This window comes from Oryctolagus cuniculus, chromosome 13 (genome assembly GCF_964237555.1).
Source record: "Oryctolagus cuniculus chromosome 13, mOryCun1.1, whole genome shotgun sequence".
Taxonomy (NCBI): domain Eukaryota; kingdom Metazoa; phylum Chordata; class Mammalia; order Lagomorpha; family Leporidae; genus Oryctolagus; species Oryctolagus cuniculus.
In genome coordinates this window covers 55,770,859-55,794,207 of record NC_091444.1, presented here as the reverse complement: position 1 = coordinate 55,794,207, position 23,349 = coordinate 55,770,859, and the positions used below count along the sequence as shown (strand labels likewise).

General features: G+C 38.0%; 1 protein-coding gene across 16 annotated transcripts in view; it reads left to right on the top strand.

The window, feature by feature from the left end:
- The window catches only part of LOC100338257 (WD repeat-containing protein 64), a 193,177-nt gene that overhangs the window by 144,674 nt on the left and 25,154 nt on the right, over positions 1-23,349 (top strand). For 14 of the 16 annotated variants that reach the window (XR_007909966.2, XR_011381523.1, XR_011381524.1 and 11 more), the window contains 5 exons: positions 3,953-4,138; positions 7,423-7,528; positions 10,927-11,007; positions 11,790-11,903; positions 18,255-18,334. Coding sequence is in view for 1 of the 16 variants with exons in the window: in XM_002717339.5 (XP_002717385.3) it covers positions 3,953-4,138; positions 7,423-7,528; positions 10,927-11,007; positions 11,790-11,903; positions 18,255-18,338 (571 nt within the window). In the remaining 15 variants the exon portion in view is untranslated. Of the gene's footprint in view, positions 1-3,952; positions 4,139-7,422; positions 7,529-10,926; positions 11,008-11,789; positions 11,904-18,254; positions 22,059-23,349 lie in introns of those variants that run through there. The other 2 variants (XM_002717339.5, XR_007909967.2) reach the window with 2 other exon arrangements.

Below are 23,349 nucleotides of genomic sequence, written 5' to 3'. Positions count from 1 at the left end.
ATGCTGAGAAAAATGAGTGAGCTAATTAGTCCATTGAACAAAAGTCTACATGTTTTTAATTACCCAGATAATGCTAAGTACATACACTACAAATACCAAGACATAGACATATATATGAGAAAAAAAGGACATTTCTGGAGACAAATTACTATCTTTTAAAATGCCTTAAAATCATGGTAATCAATTATTCTTTTAGAAAAATGAAGTTAAGCGAGATTAAGAGATGCAGAGAGGCTTCAAAGTATATTAGAGAATTTAAACAAATAAGAATGAATATGAAGGAATATTTTATGTTTCGTAAAAGCCCTTGAACTAAAATTAAATAGACCTTAACTAACTATGTGGGCTTCAGGCCAAAGAGGCAGGGTCAAGCCTATGCCATTTGTGGTAGGCATTGTTAGGAACTGGAAACTTTCCTATCAAAGAAATAGCCACTAAGGCTGGCGCCGTGGCTCAATAGGCTAATCCTCCACTTTGCAGCGCCGGCACACTGGGTTCTAGTCCCGGTCGGGGCGCTGGATTCTGTCCCGGTTGCCCCTCTTCCAGGCCAGCTCTCTGCTATGGCCCGGGAGTGCAGTGGAGGATGGCCCAAGTGCTTGGGCCCTGCACCCGCATGGGAGACCAGGAAAAGCACCTGGCTCCTGGCTTCCGATCAGCACGATGTGCCGGCCGCAGTGGCCATTGGAGGGTGAACCAACGGCAGAGGAAGACCTTTCTCTCTCTCTCTCTCTCTCACTGTCCACTCTGCCTGTCAAAAAAAAAAAAAAAAAAGAAAAAAAGAAAGAAAGAAAGAAAGAAAGAGCGAGCCACTAAAGCATTTTAAACAGAGGAGTAACAGGAGCTGAATTATATATTTAAAAGATACTGTATAGGGATAGATTGTAGGGCAGCAAAACTGAGTACAAGATCAGTTATATGTCTACAGTGAATATAGTAACTTGGATTAGGGAAATGCCAACAGTGATGGAAGTATATGATGTAGAACTGAGTACTGTCTCAGATGTAACATGAATTCATAAATCTTAATTGAAAGGGGTGGAAAGTGAAAGAAAAATGGAAGTATGTCATTGTAAAAATTAAAAGAAAAGTAAGAAAAAGAGGAGGGTGAGTGAGAGGGAGGAAGGGAGGGAGGGTAGGGTGGAAAATACCATCATGCTCTTAAAACCATTTATATGAAATATATTAAATTTGTTTCCTTTATATAAGCAAAAGAAAAAAAGACCCTTGACCTTACACTTAAGTGAATGTTGTTGTTACTAATCAAGATAGGAGGCCGGCACCGCGGCTCACTAGGCTAATCCTCCACCTTGCAGTGCCAGCACACCGGGTTCTAGTCCCAGTCGGAGCGCCAGATTCTGTCCCGGTTGCCCCTCTTCCAGGCCAGCTCTCTGCTGTGGCCAGGGAGTGCAGTGGAGGATGGCCCAGGTGCTTGGGCCCTGCACCCCATGGGAGACCAGGAGAAGCACCTGGCTCCTGCCATTGGATTAGCGCAGTGCGCCAGCCCCAGCGCGCTGGCCGCTGCGGCCATTGGAGGGTGAACCAACGGTAAAAGGAAGACCTTTCTCTCTGTCTCTTTCTCTCACTGTCCACTCTGCCTGTAAAAAATAAAAAAAAACTAATCAAGATAGGAGTCATTCAAAGACAAAATACTTACGATTATGGAAAGATGGAAGAGAAGGTTTAGAAATGTTTGGTTCAAGGTGGATCTGTAGGGAAAAGGTACTATTCTGGATGAAAAGAAATGATGTGTTGCTTTATTTGCAGAAGAGATTAAAAGTATGCATTTTCATTATTATGGCTGTTTTTAACAACTGTCCCTTGGCCTGTGCTTCAGCTTATTTTCAGGTACCTGTCAGCAGAACTGTTAATTGGAGTTTGCAACAAACACGCCCGTGTGTGTACACGCGTGCACACACACACACACACACACATACACATACTAGTTGTAAGCATTCCCTGTTTGTCTTATTCTGTTCAGGCTGCTTTAACAAGATGCTTTAGACTGGGGAATTTATAAACAACAGAAATGTGTTGCTCACAGTGCTGGAGGCTGGGATGACCAAAACCAAGGCCACAGCAGACTCAGTGTCTGGCAAGGAATCTCTCAGCTTCTTCAGGGGCTCCATTTATCTGTGTCCTCCTATGATGGAAGGGGCAAATAGAACTCCCAAGCCTCTTATAAAGTGGCACTAATCATATTCATGAGGCTGGGGACTTCACAACCTAAATATCTGTCAAAGCTCCACCGCAACCCCATATGCGAGACATGAAGTTTCAGCCTAAGAAATTCGAGGGCATATAAGCATTCAGCTCATAGCACTGCTCAAATCAGTTATCCTTGGCTTGGAGAAATTACTTTTATAATCCTTCAAGTGGAAGTCTCCTTAAATACTCAGTTCAAAGAGCCTAACTATCAATTGTTATCTCAGAATGCAACTCTCTTCATTGTCTTGCTGATACTGGCCACCACATTCTAAAGAGCTAGTCAATTTTAATTCAAAATATTATTGGTCAAAAATATTGTGATTTTAATAGGAAATTTACATAATTGATGCTAAACTCTGGGACACAGCACCATCAGTCTGAAGACCAAATTTTAGGGAGGCAAAGACAGGTTCAGGGTAGCCAAGGATCCATTTCCAAGGGACAGGAAATCAGGCTGAGGGGAAGGATTCATTTGTTGGGAGTGTTCCACATGGAGATGAAACAAGGAGACCAAAAGTTATTTCAGTTCTGGTTCAAAGCATAATAAATTTAGATTTGTTCTGAGGTTAGTCTCTTACTGTTCTGTTTGTGTTAAAGTGCTTGTCTTTTTAACAAAGTGTGACATTTTTTTAATGCAGCAGAATTAAATCATGAAAGAAATATAAGACATTCATTAAGTCCTCAGGGTACTGTCAAGCATGAGGTGTCCTAATTGGATACCTCTGCTTCTGCTTCATCCTCAGCATCTTCTTTGAGGTGCTACTTGAGCTTTGTGGAGTCCTCTCATAGCTCCTTTATTTTTTTTTTAAGTTTTATTTATTTATTTGAAAGTCAGAGTTACACAGAGAGAGGGGAGGCAGAGAGAAGAGAGAGAGAGAGAGAGAGAGAGAGAGATCTTCCATCCAATGGTTCACTCCCCAGTTGGCCGCAACTGCCTGAGAGTGGGGCAGCTGGATCTCGAACCAGCGCCCATATGGGATGCTGGCGCTTCAGGCCAGGGCGTTAACCTGCTGCGCCACAGCGCCAGCCCCTCTCATGGCTCCTTTAGCTTGTCTTCCTTGTTCTGAATCACTACTGCAGGGCACATGATGATTGTTTTCATCATTTACTGCTCTAAGGTTGAAATCAAGAAAGAAAAGGAAGATCTTCCAAATAGGATGTTCTTTCCCTAAGACAGTTTCTGTTCCATAAGATATAGATACATGTGCTATTTACAGGAACCTCCTAGAGAACTGATGAATAATAATGCATATAGAGTCACTATTTTGCCATCTTTCTGTAGGACATTAGTATGGTGTTTCCCTAAGAGTAGGAATTGTGAATGAAAGTCAAGAGGAATTTTATATTTAATAAAAGCATCACTAGTTCTACAAATTCTGTTGATACTGATTTGAAATGTAGACAGCAGAGATAGAGTCCACTCTTAAGGCTTAAAAAAAATAATAGACTGTCAGCCAGTGTGAGTTCTGATTATCTTAAAGAAAGTGTTATTTTCGGAAAAAAATCTGTTCCTTGTCTTCCAGCTCTGATAAATGGGTGTCATAAATGCAGATTCAAACTGACATTTCACTAAAAGATTGTGGATTGGAGTTCTGATCAAAATGTCTACATTATGATTAGCCCCACGGCATTTACTAGGAAGAGTCTTAGACTCAGGTGCAAAATCCTTGATGATCTAATGAACATAATAACTGCCACAGAAGTCCCCATTTACTTTCTCCTTCCTCTCCTCTTTACCTTTTCTCAGGCTTTGGCATGCCCTCAGTGGTCATTACTGTGGCTACTCTGGACAGCGAAGGAACTTTGAATTATCACAGACAAGTGATTTCATTTTGCCTTGTGATGTTAGTGAATATCCCATAGAAATGAAAGAAGAAAGCAATTTAACAGAAAAGGAAAGATACGAATATCCTCTGGTATTTGACCGAACAAGGTAAGATCATTAGCTTTTCTTTAGATGACCAGAAAAGAATTAAATTGTGACATTGTTCTGGACACAGAAAATTTAAAGGTTATAGGTCTAGAAATTTTCAGTAACATTTCAATCCAGTGGAAAGAAAAAAAGTGTAAATAAAAAGCTGTGAGTTGGGGCCGGCACCGCGGCTCACTAGGCTAATCCTCCACCTTGCAGCGCCGGCACACTGGGCGCCAGATTCTGTCCCGGTTGCCCCTCTTCCAGGCCAGCTCTCTGCTGTGGCCAGGGAGTGCAGTGGAGGATGGCCCAAGTGCTTGAGCCCTGCACCCCATGGGAGACCAGGAGAAGCACCTGGCTCTTGCCTTCAGATCAGCGCGGTGCACCGGCCGCAGTGCACCGGCCGCGGCGGCCATTGGAGGGTGAACCAACGGCAAAGGAAGACCTTTCTCTCTCTCTCTCTCTCACTGTCCACTCTGCCTGTAAAAAAAAAAAAAAAAAAAAAAAAAAAAAGCTGTGAGTTGGTAGAGTAGTACTTTTGGAAACATTTAATTCTTCAAATAATAACAAAAGGCTAAATAAGACTTTACCAAAGAAGATCAGAGAGGCAACTGCCTGAGCCAAAGTGCTAAATAATGAGATTATGATGCAGTATTTTGGGGCACATGGGGAAAATATAAAAGGAAATAAAGCTAGAAAAATCTATAGGGTCACATCACAATGGGCTTTATAGTGGACCAAGTAAAAATTTTTAAACTTTATAGAATTCCCTGTAAGAGGATACACAAGAGGAAAAGCAGGTCTGGAGGAAGTAATGAGCTTGACTTGAGGCAGGGTTAAGTCTGAGATATTATAGTCCAACTCAAGTGAAGGTGGATAATCCAGTCCTTGTCACTGGGGCCAAGTCTGAGTAAGGAGGACAAAGTTTAAGGAAAAAGAAAAAACAAAGCTTAATTGACCAGCATATGAAAATGATACCAGACTTTGAGGGGGTACTCAATAAATACTGTCCTGGTTGGTGAGTATGCTCCAGGGTTTTTAAGTGATGCAAAAGTGAGGTTGCACTGCTGAGTCAGGTGCTGAAGCTAGGTGTGGGTCTGATAACAGGGTAACTCAGACTCAGCAAGGTTCCTTAAGAAACTTGGTTGATGGTTTGACTTCATCATGAGGAGGGAATAGCAGATGTTCTGCATAACTAAATAGCTAAAAAATGTTATTTGGCTGAGATCTGATAGAGGCAAAGAATTCAGTTAAGAGATTGTAGTGTTTTATTAATCAGCATGAGATTCACTCAGCCTACTGCCCATGCTTACCCATACCCCCTCAAACTCTAGTTACAATAAATTCAAACATCTGGTCATGCTGAAGAGGGCTGGCCGGATTAATTTGCACCTTCAGCTGACTTTCTAAAGACCAGTTTCTGAAATTCACATGCAAGCATTATCTATCTGTTTGAACAGACTTTCTAGTTAGTTACAAGCTCAGTAGTCATTAGATATGAAAAGGAAAAGAAAAATGCATTTGGTTAGGTTACAAAGGGTCTTAATGAGCACCAAGATAGATCTGTCTGGAGTGCCTCAAGATAAAGACTGTGGACTCACCAACACACCAGTGCTTTCACTGTGGATAAGTCATTCAGGTATAGATTGAGAAAAACAGAAAATTAAGGAACAATTTAGGAAATAGCTTCTGAAGAGCAAGCCAAGGAAGAGATAGCAGTGAAATCACTGAAATGGAATAGCTAAGAAATTGAAAGGAAAACCACAAATCAAGTGATGTACAGGGAGTCAAGGGAGGAAGGAGCTGTGAGTAAGGTGATCAACAATGTGTAATGGGACCAGCTTTTTGGCATAGAAGGTGAAGCTGCCACCTGCGACACAGCATCCCACATGGGCACCAGTTTGTCACAGCTGTTCCACTTCCAATCCAGCTCCATGCTAATAGTCTGGAAAAAACAGCAGAAGATGGTCCAAGTGCTTATGCCACTGCAACCCACATGGGAGACCCAGAAGAAGCTCCTGGCTCCTGGCTTCAGCCATGGCTGTTGTGGCTATCTGGAAGTGAACAAGTGTATGGAAGACCTCCCTCTCTCTCTCTCTCTCTTTCTGAGCCCTTTCAAATAAATAGATCTTTGAAAAAAAAAAAAAAACAAAAAACAAAAGAAAGAATGTAGAATGTAGCATCCATAGAATGTAGCAGTGAGGTCACAAAGGACAAGAGAAAAGTAAGCACTAGTTTTGCATTTTTGTTAGCTGAGAAGTCATCGATGGCCCTAGTGGTGTGATGGGTAAATATCATGTCACAAGGCTGAGAAATAAATGGTAGATATGAGGTAAAGATAGTATAGACTATTTTTTAAAGAATGCAAATAGCCCTAGAGTTGAGAATTTGTTTATAGGGGAGACTCGAGCATCCTTAAAAGCCTGGGGTGAAAGGATGCTTCTTCAACACAGAATAGAATGTTAGTCAGAAGTTGTTTTGTGCTTTTGTACATTTCAGTCCTGGTGTTGGCTGTGGTGGGATCTTTGTCATAATGGAAAAGATTGGTACTCATCTTAGCTTTCAATACCAACAAAGCTCAAGCTTGGATGATGGATGTCTTACATGTCCAGTGCTCAGGAGATCAGACCTGCCTAGACTGGTGACAGAACTGGGGGAGTCACAGAGGTTGAATCCCAAATGGGAAAAACCCAGAAGGAGTTGTCAAACATAAAGTCCTTTAGGACAATCATTAAACCACAGTTGTGGAGACACAATGACATTATCTAATGCAAAGGATGGTAGAACTATAAATAGGCATTGAAGCTCAGAATTAGAAACTACACTGAATTGAGATCAAAATAGGAGTGCTTTGAGAACACGCAAGAAGGGTTCCAAGTGACGGTGAAAACTATTGGAGTGCTCAAGGCTTGCCTTTGCTGCCCAGAAATGATATAGTTTTAACTATAGGGAAAACTTTTCTGAAACTCATGAAAATCAACCTTCGAATTCATATAAAAGGTTTCCCCATTCCAACTATACAGATTTTCTCTTCCAGTGACTATCAATGAATTTAACTGTGTGTAATGTCCAGGTAAATCAGGAATCACTGTGGTTACCCTAAAGGAAAATCTAGGAATTCAAGTGGAGTAAGGATTAGGTCAGACATAGTACCATTGGGATGAGTGCTATGGGAGCCAGGGATTTGAGGAACCACAGGGAGAGGACACATTTGTTTAGCTGACAAAGAATACACATTTGTTTAGCTAACAAAGAATAAAAAGTGGGTATGTACTTAACATTTTTTCCTTGTATCTTATATGCAGATGGAGGAAAATAAGCTCAATGTCTTTACTATTCAAATGTACACCTCCCAAGCCCTTTGAAGTGGAACATGATTTTAAGTTTTTCAAGTCTCTTTCTTCTCCCAAGGTAGCTTTAAAAAGAAATTTGCTTCTGCTTTTCCATTCCTGAATTCAAATATGTCTAGTAAATGTAATATATTTGTTTTCTAGTTCTGCTGCTACAAATTATCATAAATTTTATTGCTGAAGAAATATAAATTACTTATGTTACAATTCTGTAAGAATCTGACATAGGTCTCAATGGTCTATAACTGAGGTGTCACTAGAACTGTGTTCCTTTCTGGAGGCTGAGGGGCAGAGTCCCCTATTTCTTAGTTTGTGGCCCCTTCCTGAATTTCCAAAGCTAGAAATATTATGTCTCTCAGACCTTGTAGTCACATGTCCTTCTGACTTAGCAGGGAAGATTCTTTGCTTTTAAGGATTTGTGTGATTAGATTGGGTCCACATGAAAATCTAGGATAATCTCCCCACCTCGAGATTCTTAACATTGATCCCACATTTGAAGAATCTTTAACCAAGTAGAGCAACATATTCACAGATGGGGGCAGTTAGTAGAGAGTAGGGCATGGACATCTTGGTGACCATTATCTACCATTCACAGACACAATTTTTTTTCATGCACAATTTGGAGAGCAAACATACTCATGTTCTTTCTATTCCTACTTTTAATACTTTTAGAGAATGAATATAGCATGAGTCTTTAGGATAAAGTCAGGTATTAATTAATGAAAACTGATTTCTTCAAGATCTCCTACAAAATAAACCAAACATACTTTCTGAAGTTATCCAGAGCAGGCATTTGGTGCAGTGGTTAGAATGCTGCTTGGAATGCCCCCATTCCATATTAGGAGTACCTGGGTTCAGGCTCTGCGCTGATTGTAGCTTCCTGGGAAGCAACAAAAGTTGGCTCAAGTAATTAGATTCCTGCCAGCCATGTGGGAGACTCAGATTGGATTCCTAGCTTTTAGCTCTGACCTGGGCCAACATCAAGTGCTGCAGGCTTTTGGGGACTGAACCAAAAGACATAAGATCTCTCTTCCCTCCTCTCTGCTTTTCAAATAAAATGGGAATAAATAAAATTTGAAGCAATAATAAAAAAAACCAACCTCCACTAATAAAAGACCATTACCCTACTTTCTATATTGTTGTTTCCCTGAGAGTTCCCCTCAGTCTTCTATCTTACAGTCTGGATCATCTGGGACATCCTTATGACATTCATAACCTCCCTCCATCTGTCCACCCTACCTTTGTAACACATATATCTAAGAAAAGGTTAGTATGCATACGATGTAAATAATCCCTGAAAGTAAGTGAGAAAAAAAGACATCATGCTTAAAAATGGTTAAAAACTTGACTAGATACTTCACAAAAGAAAAAAAAATCATCAACAAACACATAAAAAGATGTTCAAGCTCATTAGTGGCGTATATAAAAATATCATAGGATACTACCAGACATAGGATCTACCAGACTAACAAATGTCAAAAAGTCAGGGAGTAACCAGGGTCACTGTGCATGTGGCACAGTTAAAACACTAATCTGCTGGTGGCCACAATACAAATTGCAGAACCACTTTGGAAAACAATGTGGCATTATCTAGTAAAGTTAGATATTGGCCTATCTTGCTGTATATACAACCTGGGAAATACCTTGAACATGTGCTTAGGAGACAGGTATAAGGAAGCTCAGAGCAAGTCTGTTGTAAAAGCAAAATTGAAAGCAGCCAAATGTGCATCACCGCATGTTGGGTAAGTAAATTATAGAATTATGTTAAGTTAGTACACTATAAAACAGAGAAAATAAATTAACTAGAGTAACAGTTACATGCATGAATGTCTGAAACATACAGCTAAAATGAGAAAAGTTTTGCCTGAGTATATCTATAAATAATTTAATTTGTGTAAAAGCCCATTGTAGGCAAAACAGAACAAAACATTGCTTTGGAAAAGCCATATAAAATAAAAACATATAAATCAAAGCAAGAGATTGAAAAGCACAAAATCAGGATAGTCATTAGTAACCAAGGGAAGATGAACACTGGTGAGATCAGATAACTGCACACTTTCAAGTTGAAGTATTGTTTCAATTTGTAAAACAGGGCAGTGGGTCCATGACTTTTCATTATGTCATTATTATTTTATAGTATCTACTTCATATTTTATAATTATTTAATACATTCAAATGAAATAATTTTTCAAGAACCTTACCTTTCTGTCCAAAGGGAACTCAGTTAGCTTATCTTCCCTGAAGACAAGGTGACAAGCAAGGAAAGCCTGGGATGTGGAGTCTGAAAGACTTAAGTTTAGTTTTAGATAATCTGAAAATCCTTCAAAGAGTTATTGTGAGGATAAATAAGAAAATTCTCGGGGACAGTGCTGTAGGGTGGTGGGTAAAGCCACTGCCTGCAGTGCCAGCCCATCCCATATGGGTGACAGTTCAAGTCCTGGCTGCTCCACTTCTGATCCAGCTCACTGCTATGGCCTGAGAAAGCAGTAGAAGATGGCCCAAGTGCTTGGAATCCTGCACCCACATGCTAGGCTCCTGGCTTCGGATAGGCCCAGCTCTGCCATTGTGGCCATTTGGGGAGTGAATCAGCAAATGGAAAACCTCTCTCACTCTCTCTGTAACTCTGACTTTCAGATAAATAAATAAATCTTTTAAAAAACCTCAAATATAACAGGTACATTTGAAATTATCACTAAATGTTAATTCCACTTTTCTCAAAAGCCCCAATCTCCTATGCTCACAATATGTTCACTTGGCATGTCCTACATTGAATTATAATTATTTGTATACTTACCTTACTTCCCAACCCAGCTACAAAATCATAAGCTCATCATTGGCAAAGACACATGCATAGTATGTAATAGATACTCAAGTTTTTAAAATAGGATTGAGATAGTACAACCTAGAAATAAAGACTGGAATTCACTTTTAGTACTCCGTTTAAAGATAAGGAATAATTTTTTAAGTAAGCTAAACATTAAGAAAAAAGCTAGGAAAAATCTTTAGAAAGGTTTATAGAGAGCTTGAATCAATTGAATGCACCAAGTAAAAAATATTTATTCAAGTTTTGCCTTCTTCTTAGCTAAAGTGTTTGTTAAAATAATAAAGGTTCAATGCTAAATTCCATAGAAATGCCTTTCACTTAGGAGTCCCTGATTTTCACCTGCAATCATTTTTCTTATTCTTTTTCATTCTCAATTATGTAATACTAATCTATCTACTTCTTTCCTGTTAACTTCTTTTTGATATCTTGTTGCTCATAATAATAATATAATGACAATAAAATTTATACTTGCATAGCACCTTACTCTATGTATGATCTCTTTTGAGTCTCATAACTATTCAACAGGAAGGGCTTGCCCAAGATCCTGGAACTAGTGATGGTTAGGATTTGAACCCAAGTATTTTTCAACTAAATGAATGTACCCTGATTTCATTAAGCATTCATTTGTTTTACAGACTCAAAAATATGCCTTGGAAAGTTCCTTGAGTGAAAACATTAAGGCAGGGATTGTATTCGGTTCTCTGCCTATATATAGGGTGAGTTGAAGGTTTCTAAGACTACAGCAGAATCTGACATCTCATTCCTGACCTCAGGTTACTAAGCATGACTAAAGAAAATCACATAACAAAGCCAGCCCTCAGCTTCCATAAATCTATTATGTCCAATCCAAAAGAAGGTTTGGATTCTGTGTGTCAAAGGTCTAGATTACTTGTCTTGGCCATTCCACACAGTAGCTACTTTGAATTTTACCCTGCTGGCTCTTCATCACTTAGAAGATAAAATCCAAATGCTTGATTGCCATACAAACCTTCCATGATCTGGTTTCTGACAGAACTGTGTGCCCTCATTTCCCACAACATCAGGCCCATGCTCTCCCTATATTATAGCCAGATTAATTACTTGCCATGTCCAAACTTCCCTGGTTTCACCCTTACCTCTGTGATTGTGCCTGGGCTGCCTCTTTGCCTAGGGTTCATCTATTCACTTTCTCTATCTAAATCCCTACGTATTCTTCAAATTTCCACCACAGGTAGCTTCTGCAAAAGAACTGAGTATATAACCTAAAAAACAATAAATCAAAGGCCAAAAATTTGAAGTTAACCTTAAATGCTACTTATCTTTACCCAGATCATGTTCATTATTGTATCAAACTTAAGGTAATAGATGATAAGGGTGAATTATCAAGAATTAACAGTTGGCAACAGGGAGGAGTAGTGTATTCTGAAGCAGCTGTATTTCCCCCTCTCCGTCCCTCACTCCTGCATTCACATTGCATTAGTAATAAATAACTTTGTGCGTGTCTATTTATGGCTTCTAGGTTCCAAGTCCCCCTAGTCTAAGATTCCTTCCACTCATTGGTTCAGATGCACGAAGTGAATCTTTAGATGGCATTTCTGGAAAAAAGAAAGGAGGTCATGCTCAACATGAAAAAGTAAGTCAGCCCTAATTCCAAGGTTATTTCTAATTCCACAATGTATCTCATTTCTGTTTGGTTTTCAATTCTTTCTCTGTTCTCAGAAATATTCTGGGGCTACAATTATTTCAGTTCATAATGTTCTTATAACTATTTCCGATGTATATGTTTTTAGCCCATTGAGATGGAAATCATGAATTTGCTACATGGAAAAAGAAACATTAAACAGGATCTGTGAGCCTTAACTAATGAAGTCTTCCTAGAGCTTTATGATAAAATTCACTGAATTGTTTTTAGAAGCTAGGTAATTTGGCACAACATAGCCAATGGAAGTGTAATTATCCTTGCCTCTTTTATTTATTTTTAAAATTAGTATAAAGAGAGCAGATTTCATGTATTCCGTAGGTAGAATTCCAAGAAGACAACCACAATTCCCTCCTCCTATCTCTCCCTCGCCCAATCCCCCAGGCTATATCACATCTCATGCTTTCATGAGTTTTTGCAAACACATAATTCTAATCCATTGTATATTCACAAGTTTAATTCTCCACTAACAATAATTGTCAACAAGTAAAACGTAGGAAGACCACAAGTTCCAGAGGAATATAAAAAAGAGCTAAAAACAATAATCATATCATAAGATGTCCATTTCATCACTATACATTTTTTGTATTCTATATTAACTGCCACATACAGATAAAATATATGATATTTGTCTTTTTGAAACTGTCTTTCTTCTTGAAGTATAATGGTTTCCTGTTGCATACATTTTGTTGAAAAAAAGATTTCATTCTTTTTTTATGGTTGAACAGGACTCCACTGTGTATACATACCACATTTTCTTTATCTCGTCATAAGTTGATGGACATCTGGATTGATTCCATATCTTAGCTAGAGCTGCAAGAAACATGGGTACACGTTCATGGGCTGATTTCTTTTAGTTTGGGCAAATCCACAGAATAGAGATGGCTAGGTCATATGGTAGACTTATTTTCAGATTTATGAGCAATCTCCATACTGTCTTCCATAATGGTTATACTAGTTTACATTCCTACCAGCAATGGATTAGGGGCTCAGATTACCTTTTCCATACATCCTCACCAGCATTTATTGGTTTTTGATGTTGGGATGATAGCCATTCTAACTAGGGTGAGGTAAAACCTCATTATGGTTTTTATTTACATTTCACTGATGGTTAATGATTGTGAGCATTAGTCATTTGAATTTTATCCTTTGAAAAATATGTGTTCAAGTCCTTTGCCCACTTCTTAACTGGATTGTTTGCTTTGATGTTGTTAAGTTTCTTGAATATAAGGAATAATAGAGATCCTATGTACCCTTTTTCTGGTTTATCCTAATGAATCTTACAAAACTATAGTACAGTATCACTATCAGGATACTGCTAGTCATGCCAAGAACAGCCCAGTTCCATCACCACAAGGTAATCCTTTTATATAAAGCCACTTTCCTCCCATCACCACCCCTTCTTTAGCTCATGAAAATCTCTAATCTGTTCTCTGTTTCTGTATTTCTGTCATCTCAAGAATGCTATATAAATGGAATTATACAGTGTGTAACCTTTTAGAATTGGCTTTTTTCACTCAGCATAATTCTCTAGAGAGTCACCCTGGTTGTTGCATGTATCAGTAGATTGTTCCATTTTATTTAGATGAATAATATTCGTAGTATGTATGCCCCACTATTTCTTTAATCATTCACCTGTTGAAGGGCATCTCTGAGTTCGTTCCAGTCTTTGACTGTTACAAATAAAGCTGCATGTATAGATTTATTTGTGAGCCTAAGTCTTTTGTTTCTTGACATAAATGCCCAGGAATGCAATTACTGAGTCATATGGTAGTTACACATTGAATATTTTTAAGAAATTGCCAAACTCTTCTGGAATGTTTGTACAGTTTTACATTCCCATCAGCAATGTATAAGTGATCCAAGTTTCTTCATGTTTTCTCTAGTATTTGGAATTATCACTATTTTTTTAGCTATTGTGATAGATATGTAGTGATATTATGGTTTTAATTTGCATTTCCATAGTGGCTGATATAAATAAATATGTGTGTAAATTCCTACAGCAGCCACTAAAAAAGCTATGCAACAGAATACACTCAAAACCACCTTGGAAAATGTTCTTGCCACACACATACACAAAAAGACAGCTGTGAGGTGATAGATATATTAACTAGCTTGATCGTAGTGACCATTTGACTGTAAATGCATATATCAAAACATCATATTGGGCCGGCGCCAAGGCTCACTAGGCTAATCCTCCGCCTAGCGGCGCCGGCACACCAGGTTCTAGTCCCGGTTGGGGCGCCGGATTCTGTCCCGGTTGCCCCTCTTCCAGGCCAGCTCTCTGCTGTGGCCAGGGAGTGCAGTGGAGGATGGCCCAGGTGCTTGGGCCCTGCACCCCATGGGAGACCAGGATAAGTATCTGGCTCCTTGCTTCGGATCAGCGCGGTGCGCCGGCCGCAGTGCGCCGGCCGCGGCAGCCATTGGAGGGTGAACCAACGGCAAAGGAAGACCTTTCTCTCTGTCTCTCTCACTGTCCACTCTGCCTGTCAAAAAAAAAAAAAGTTTCTTGAATTCTTTATAGATCCTAGATATTAATACTTTATCAGTTGCATAGTTTGCAAATAATTTCTCCCATTCTGCCAGTTGCCTCTTCACTTTGTGGATCATTTCCTTTATAGTGCAGAAGCTTAACTTAATGTAATCATCTGTCTAATTTTGCTTTTGTTGCCTGTGCCCCTGGGATCTTTTCTAAGAACTCTTTGCCTATGCCAATGTCTTGCAGAGTTTCCCTGATGTAATCCCCTAATAATTTGGTGGTATTCGGTGGTAGATTTAGATCCTTGATCTATTTAGAGTTGATTTTTATAGAAGGTCCAAGTTAGGGGAGTTGTTTCATGTGGAGATCCAGTTTTCCCAGCACCATTTGTTGAAGAGACTGTCCTTGCTCCAGGGATTGATTTTAGCTTGTTTGTGAAAGATAAGTTGGTTGTAGATGTGTGGATTAATTTTTGGGGTTTCTGTTCTGTTCCATTGGTCTACATGTCCTTTTTTGTGCCAGTACTGGTCTGTTTTTATTATAATTGTCTTATAGTATGTCTTGAAATCTGGTATTGTGATGCCTCTGACTTTGTTTTTGTTGCATAGGATTACTTTAGTTATTTGAGATTTCTTGTGTTTCCATATGAATTTTGGCATTGTTTTTTCCAGATCTGAGAAGAATGTCAGATGATTGGGACTGAATCTGTAAATTATTTTGGGTAATATGGACATTTTGAAGATATTAATTCTTCCAATTCTGAACATGGAAGATTTTCCCATTTTTTAGTGTCTTCTATCTCTTTAATGCCTTGAAATTTTCCTTGTAGAGATTTTTCACATCCTTAGTTAAATTTATTCCAAAGTATTTAAAGTTTTGGCAGCTATTGTAAATGCAGCTGTTATCACTGATCTTACAAGTTCTTTCTCAGCCACAGCATTGTTAGTGTTTACAAAGGCTATGGATTTTTGTGTGTTGGTTTTATATCCTGCAACTTTACCAAACTTTCTTGAGTTCAAATAGTGTCTTTGTGGAGTCTTTTGGTTCCTTAATACATAGGATCATGTCATCTAAAAACAGGGATAATTTGACTTCCTCCTTTCCAATTTATATCCCTTTGATTTCTTTTTCTTTCCTTCTTTCTCTTTCTTTCCCCTTCCTCCCTCCCTCCCTCCCTTCCTCCCTCCCTTCCTTCACCCTTCCTTCCTTCCTTCCTTCCCTCCCCTCCCCTCCCCTCCCATCCCCTCCCCTCCCCTCCCCTCCCCTTCCTTCCTTCCTTCCTTCCTCCCTCCCTTCCTTCCTTCCTTCCTAATGGCTCTGGCTAAAACTTCCAGAACTATATTGAATAGCAATGGTGAAAGTAGGCATTCTTGTCTGGTTGTGGATCTTAGTGGAAATGCTTCAAACTTTCCCCAATTCAGTAGGATGCTGCCTGATGGTCTGTCATATATTACCTTGATTATGTTGAGGAATGTTCTTTCCACACCCAATTTTCTTAAAGTTTTCTTTTTTATCATGAAAGGATGTTATATTTTATCAAATGCCTTCTCTGCTTCTATTGAGATAATCATATGGTTTTTATTCTTTAATTTGTTACTGTGATTTTTCACTTTTATTTGTGTATGTTGAACTTTTCCTGCATCCCAGGGATAAATCCCATTTGGTTCAGGTGAATGATCTTTCTAATGTATTGTTAGATTATATTAGCTAGTATTTTGTTGAAGATTTTTACATATATGTTCATCAGGGATATTGGTGTACAGTTCTCTTTATTGTGTCTTTTTCTGGTTTACAAATTAAGATGATGCTGGCCTCATAGAAGCTTGGGAGGAGTCTCTCCCCTTCAATTGTTTTGAATAGCTTGAGAAGAACTATAGTTAGTTATTTTCTAATGGTTTGGTAGAATTCAGCAGTGAAGCTATCCAATCCTGGGAGGGTCTTTATTACTGATTCAATCTATATCTTGCTATTGGTCTATTTTGGTATGCTATATCTTCATGACTTAATTTTGGTAGATTGTAGGTATCCAGAAATCTATCCATTTTTTCTAGATTTTCTAACTTGTTGGCATATAGCTGTTTGTTGTAATGATTCTTATTTCTGTGATTTCATCGCTATTTATTATTACTTTGGGTCTCTTTCTTGGTTAGCTGAGCCAATGGGTATCAATTTTGTTTATTTTTTCAAAAAAACTGATCTTTGTTGCACCAATCTTTTGTACCATTTTTGGTTTCAATTTTGTTTATTTCTTCCCTAATGTTAATTATTTCTTTCCTCCTACTAATTTTGGGTTTGGTTTGTTCTTGTTTTTGCAGGTCCTTGAGATATATTGTTGGATCACTTTTTTGATGCCTTTCCAATTTTGTGATGTAGGCACTAATTGCTATAAACTTTCCTCCTAACACTGCTTTTGCTGTATCTCAAATGCTTTGATATATTGTTTTGTTTTCTTCATTAATTTCTAACAATTTTTTGATTTCCCACTTGATTTCCATTATGACCCATTGTTCATTCAGTAGGATGTTCAGTCTCCACATGTTTGCATGTTTTCTAGAGTTTCTTAAGTTGCTAATATCCACAATTCCATTGTGGTCCAAAAAGACACATGGTATGATATCAGGGTTTTTTTTTAATTTGTTGTGACTTGCTTTATGGGCTAGTGAATGGTCTATCTAAAAAAAATTCCATGCATTGATGAAAAGAATGTGTATTCTGCACATGTGAGAATTTAAGGTTTTGTAGATGTCAATTAGGTCAATTTGGTCCATAACATAGATTATTTCTGTTGTTTCTTTGTTGATTTTTTTGTCTGGTAGATCTGACCACTAATGAAAGTGGGGAGTTGAAGCCACCCATTATTATTTTATTGGAGTCTATTTCTCCCTTTATATCCATTAACATTTGTTTTACATAGCTAGGCACCCTGGCATTGGGTACATATACATTTACACATCTTCCTGTTGAATTGATCTCTTAATAATTATATAATGTCCTTCTTTGTCTTTTTAAACAATTTTGTATTAAAGTCTATTTTGTCTTATATTAGGATGGCTACTCCTGTTTTCATTTCTCATGTGTGTGATCATCATTTTATTTATTTTTTTTTTGTGAGTGAATGAACTCCATAACTAATATACATAATTATTATTCACATCTTTGTTTTTTTTTTTTTCAGGCAGAGTGGACAGTGAGAGAGAGAGAGAGACAGAGAGAAAGGTCTTCCTTTGCCGTTGGTTCACCCTCCAATGGCCGCTGCGGCCGGTGTGCTGCGGCCGGCGCACCGCGCTGATCTGATGGCAGGAGCCAGGTACTTATCCTGGTCTCCCATGGGGTGCAGGGCCTAAGGACTTGGGCCATCCTCCGCTGCACTCCCGGCCACAGCAGAGAGCTGGCCTGGAAGGGGGGCAACCGGGACAGAATCCGGCGCCCCGACCGGGACTAGAACCTGGTGTGCCAGTGCCTCAAGGCAGAGGATTAACCTAGTGAGCCGTGGCGCCGGCCATGTCTTACTTTGTTTTAAAGCAACCTTTTTCTGAATGTGTACCTGAGACCCATGATGAATAACTGTGCAGTTAATTGGTTCTAAATCTTCTGCTTTTCTACTACAGCCTTTGGGATTCTCAACTCCTACTTTTAACACACATTTACCATTGAAGGCACAAAGAACTACAAAGGAAATAACTATGCTTTTGAGGTTTTTTCCTGAAAGTATTAAAATCACTATGTATTAGTAGTGAAACTTGTCTCTATAAAATTGTGTTTGTCACAGAATGTCAGTTACTATCTAATATCCCTTTATTTCACAGGCACCACGGAGGAGAAGTCTGAAAACAAATTTAGTTCCACAAATAAATCTGGCTTCATCCTTCTTTCCAGCAGTGCCTAAGTAAGGAGGAACTCTGAAATAGCTGCTGCACATAAAATAGCAACTTCTGGAAAGTAATAAGCAAGTAGCAAGCAGCCAGTTTGCTAACTTCTCTATACATTAAAATCAACATAATCAGTAGGCAGTTTTTATTGTTTGCTGTAAAACAAATCAATAGTATAAGTAAATCTAAAGTAATGTTACCAGTGATTAGCTTTTTACCTCCCCTCATTGCTTATCCTAATCCACAACCAAAATTATTGTCAGAAAATATGAGACAAATCACCTATGTGTCATGATATGTGGTATATGAAAAAAATTATTAAAAAGAAAAATGTGCTTAAGAAGCCTCTAGGTATTTGTCGCCTTCATTTAGGGGAAAGTTGTATGGGAGAAAATACTCAAAGTTTCTTAAAGTAAAAAAAGTTTATATTTAATCCAGAAATGACACCAGAAAAGTAGAATTTGAATGGTTATCTGGGCTTTCTGGGCCTTTTTATAGATTAATTTTGGAATTTTGACCAAATCATTGCACAAATGGGTACTCATGTAAGCAATAAAATATAAAAATTTGATAAGTAATAAATGAGATTTTAAATAAATCAAAGGCATGAAGAAAGCACCAGCATTGAAGCCTAAAGATTGACTGACCTGAACCTCATCAGCAAATGATCCTTACTTCTAAGTATAATTTTTAATCATACACATACAGAGTGCTTCAGAAGGTTCATGGATGGATTAAATTAAAAGATAAGCTTGTAGGTTTGTTTTGAGAGGGAGAGACAAAGCTCTCATCTGCTGGTTTACTCCTCACAAGCCTACAACAGCCATGGCTGGGCCAGGTTGTAGTTAAGATCCAGGAACTCAATCGAGGTGGGTGGCAAGGACCCATCTACCTGAGCCATCACAGCTGCCTCCCACGGTAGGTTCAGGAAGTTAAAATTAGGTATGGAGCTGAGACTCAAATCCAGGTACTCCAATATGAGACATAGGCATCTTAATCTGTGTCTCAGCCTCTAGATCAGCTGGTTTATTTTGGTGCAACACATTTGAAATACATGCAAATTGTTCTTTAATATGTATTTTCCTTGAGTTTTTATATCTCCCGGTAACATGAAGAAAAAATGTGTCTTTTCCTTCTTGTATCAGACAATAGAGTCAATAACTTAACCATCTTCTAAGAGGCATGACTTATTGAAAAATATAGAATGTTTTATTATATTGTATTTAGTTTGAAGTTGGAAACTTCACAAAAAGGTTGGTTAGTGATTTCTGTTTCAGGTAACAGTAGGCTAGGTAATTTGAACCATCACTCCCACTGACCACAATTAACATAATAAAACATCTCTTTGAAGGCATCTGAGAAAATAAGGTAAGTATGTGCATGGTGGATTCTGTGGTAGGACTCAGGATGGGAAAGGTCAAGCCAACTGTTAAAGCCAATTTTATCCTGCAAGTATGTGTTGGGTCCAGAGGGGAAAGTGAAGAAGCTAAGAAGCTGAAGCAGTAATTGGGAATAACGCATCTTTGAGAGATGAATCATTCTCACTTCAGGTTGTGGAATCAAAGGACCATGTCCTAAAAACATGGATGACACAAAAGTTGACAGGTCTTCACTGGGGACTGTTTAAGAAGGTATAACAATGAGGAGATGACTGAAACTGTTAAAATTTTCTGAGGCTCTTGAATTTTCTGGAAGAAGGTGAAAGTAACAATAATCACTCAACTCTGAGAACTGTTAATCTAAAATAATCTGATTATATGATTTGATAATCAGTCTTAAGTATATTAAAAGTGTCATGATTATTTATAATGAACTATTAAGCCATAGAAAGACATGAAGGAAAATTCAATGTACTTTACCAAGTGAAACACACCATGATCCCATTTACATGACATTCTGCGACATTCAAAACTATGGAGTCAGTGAACAAAAATCAGAGGTTTCCAGGGATAGGGAGGGAGAAAAAGATGAACTGGTGAAACACAGAGGATTTTGGTAGGGATGTGGGAGATAGTAAAACTACTCTGCATGATACAACAATGGTGAATAAATGTCACACATGTTCAAATACTAAAAGTGAACTCTAATGTAAACTATAGACTTTGAACTCTTTCTTAATTTTGTTGATTATAACAAATCTACCTCTCATGGGGGATACAGATATTAGAGCAGGTTATGCACTAAAACTGCTCTAATGTCTATCTTTTAGAATAACCAAAAACACACAACTGCCCTATAGTATGTCCTGAAATCTGGTATTGTGATGCCTCCAGCTTTATTCTGGTTGTACAAGATTGCTTTAACTATTCGAGGTCTCCTGTGCCTCCATATGAATTTCAGCATCATTTTTTCCAGATCTGAGAAGAAGGTCTTCGGTATTTTGATTGTTATCACACTGAATCTATAAATTGCTTTTGGGAGAATGATGATATTGATTCTTCCAATCCATGGGCATGGAAGATTTTTCCATTTCTTTGTATCCTCTTCTATTTCTTCAAGATTTTTTAATTCTCATCATAGAGATCTTTGGTGTCCTTGGTTAAGTTTATTCTTAGGTATGATTGTTTTTGTAGCTACTGTGAATGGGAGTGATCTTCAAAGTTCTTTCTCAGCTGAGAAATTGCCTGTGTATACAAAGGCTGTAGATTTTTGTGCATTGATTTTATATCCTGCTACTTTGCCAAACTCTTCTATGAGTTCAAATAGTCTCTTAGTAGAGTTCTTTGGATCCCCTAAATAAAGAATCATATCATCTGCAAAGAGGGATAGTTTGACTTCTTCCTTCCCAATTTGTATTCCTTTTATTTCTTTTTCTTGCCTAATGGCTCATGCTAAAATTTCCAGTATTATATTGAATAGCAATGGTGAGAGTGTGCATCCCTGTCTGGTACCAGGTCTCAGTGGAAATCCTTCCAACTTTTCCCCCATTCAATAGGATGCTGGCTGTGGGTTTTTCATAAATTGCTTTGATTGTATTGAGCAATGTTCCTTCCATACCCAGTTTGATTAGAGTTTTCATCATGAAAGGGTGTTGTATTTTATCAAATGCTTTCTCTGCATCTATTGAGATAATCATATGGTTTTTCTTTTGTAGTTTGTTAATGTGTTGTATCACATTGATTGTTTTGCGAACATTGAACCATCCCTGCATACCAGGGATAAATCCCACTTGGTCTGGGTGGATGATCTTTCTGATGTGTTGTTGCATTCTATTGGCCAGAATTTTATTCAGGATTTTTGCATCTATGTTCATCAGGGAAATTGGTCTGTAATTCTCTTTCTCTGCTGCATCTTTTTCATGTTTAGGAATTAAGGTGATGCTGGCTTCATAGAAAGAATTTGGGAGGATTACTTCTTTTTCAATTGTTTTGAATAGTTTGAGAAGAATTGGAGTTAGTTCTTCTTTAAATGTCTGGTAGAATTCAGCAGTGGATCCATCTGGAGCGGGGGTTTTCTTTATTGGTAGGGCCTTTATTACTGATTCAATTTCTGTCTTGGTTTTGGGTCTGTTTAAGTTTTCTATGTCTTCATGGCTCAATTTTGGTAGGTTGCATGTGTCCAGGAATCTATCCATTTCTGATAGATTTCCCAGTTTGTTAATATACAACTCTTTGTAGTAATTTCTGATGACACTTTTTATTTCTGCGGTGTCTGTTGTTACATTGCCTTTTTCATCTCTGATTTTTTTGATTTGGGTCTTTTCTTTTTTTAGTTAGTTGGGCTAATGGTGTATCAATTTTGTTTATTTTTTCAAAAACTGATGTCTTCCTTTGGCTAATCTTTTGTAATTTTTTAATTCAATTATGTTGATTTCTTCTCTAATTTTAATTATTTCTCTTCTCCTACTAGTTTTGGGTCTGGTTTTCTGCAGTTTTTCTAGATCCTTGAGATGCATTGATAGCTCATTTGTTTTGTGCCTTTCCAATTTCTTGATGGAGGCACTTATTGCTACAAACTTTCCTCCTTACACTGCTTTTGCTGTATCCCATAAGTTTTGATATGTTGTGTTTTTATCCTCATTTACTTCCAGAAAGTTTTTTTATTTCCTTTGATTTCTTCTATGACCCAGTGTTCATTCAGGAGCATGTTGTTCAATCTCCATATGTTTGCATATGCTCTAGATATTCCTGAGTTGTTAATTTCCAGATTCATTCGATGGTGGTCTGAGAAGATGCATGATATGATTTTGATTCTTTTGAATTTGCTGAGCCTTGCTTTTTGGCCTACTATGTGGTCAATCCTAGAGAAGGTTCCATGCATTGCTGCGAAGAATGTGCATTCTTTAAGGGTAGGATGAAAAGTTCTGTAGATATCTGTTAGATCCATTTGGGCTATACTGTTGATTAAATCTGGTGTTTCCTTGTTGATCGTCTGTCTGGTTGATCTAGCTATTGCTGAAAGTGGAGTACTGAAGTCCTCCAGTGCTATTGTATCAGAGTCTAAGTCTCCCTTTAAGTTCCTTAACATATCTTTTAAATAATCTGTATCCTGTAATTAGGTGCATATACACTTATAATAGTTACATCTTCCTGTTTAATTGATCCCTTAATCATTATATAGTGCTCCTCTTTGTCTCTCTTAGCAGTTTTTGTGTTAAAGTTTATTTTTTCTGATATTAAGATGGCTACATCAGCTCTTTTTTGGTTTCTGTTGGCATGGAATATTTTTTTCCAACCTTTCATTTTCAGTCTGCATGCACCTTTGTTGGAAAGATGTGTTTCTTGTAAGCAGCAAATAGACAGGTTTTGTTCCTTAATCCATTCAGCCAGTCCATGTCTTTTAACTGGAGAGTTGAGGCCATTTATATTCAATGTGACTATTGATAAGTAGTGACTTTGCCCTGCCATTTTTCCAAAGATATTTCTAATATATGCTTTGAACTTCCTGTGATCTTTTACTGGGAGATTTTCTTCCTTTACCTTCTTTTGTATTGATGGCCGTGTTTCTGTGTGTAACACATCTTTAAGCATCTTTTGCAGGGCTGGATGAGTGGCGACAAATTCTTTCAATTTCTTTTTGCTATGAAAGGTCT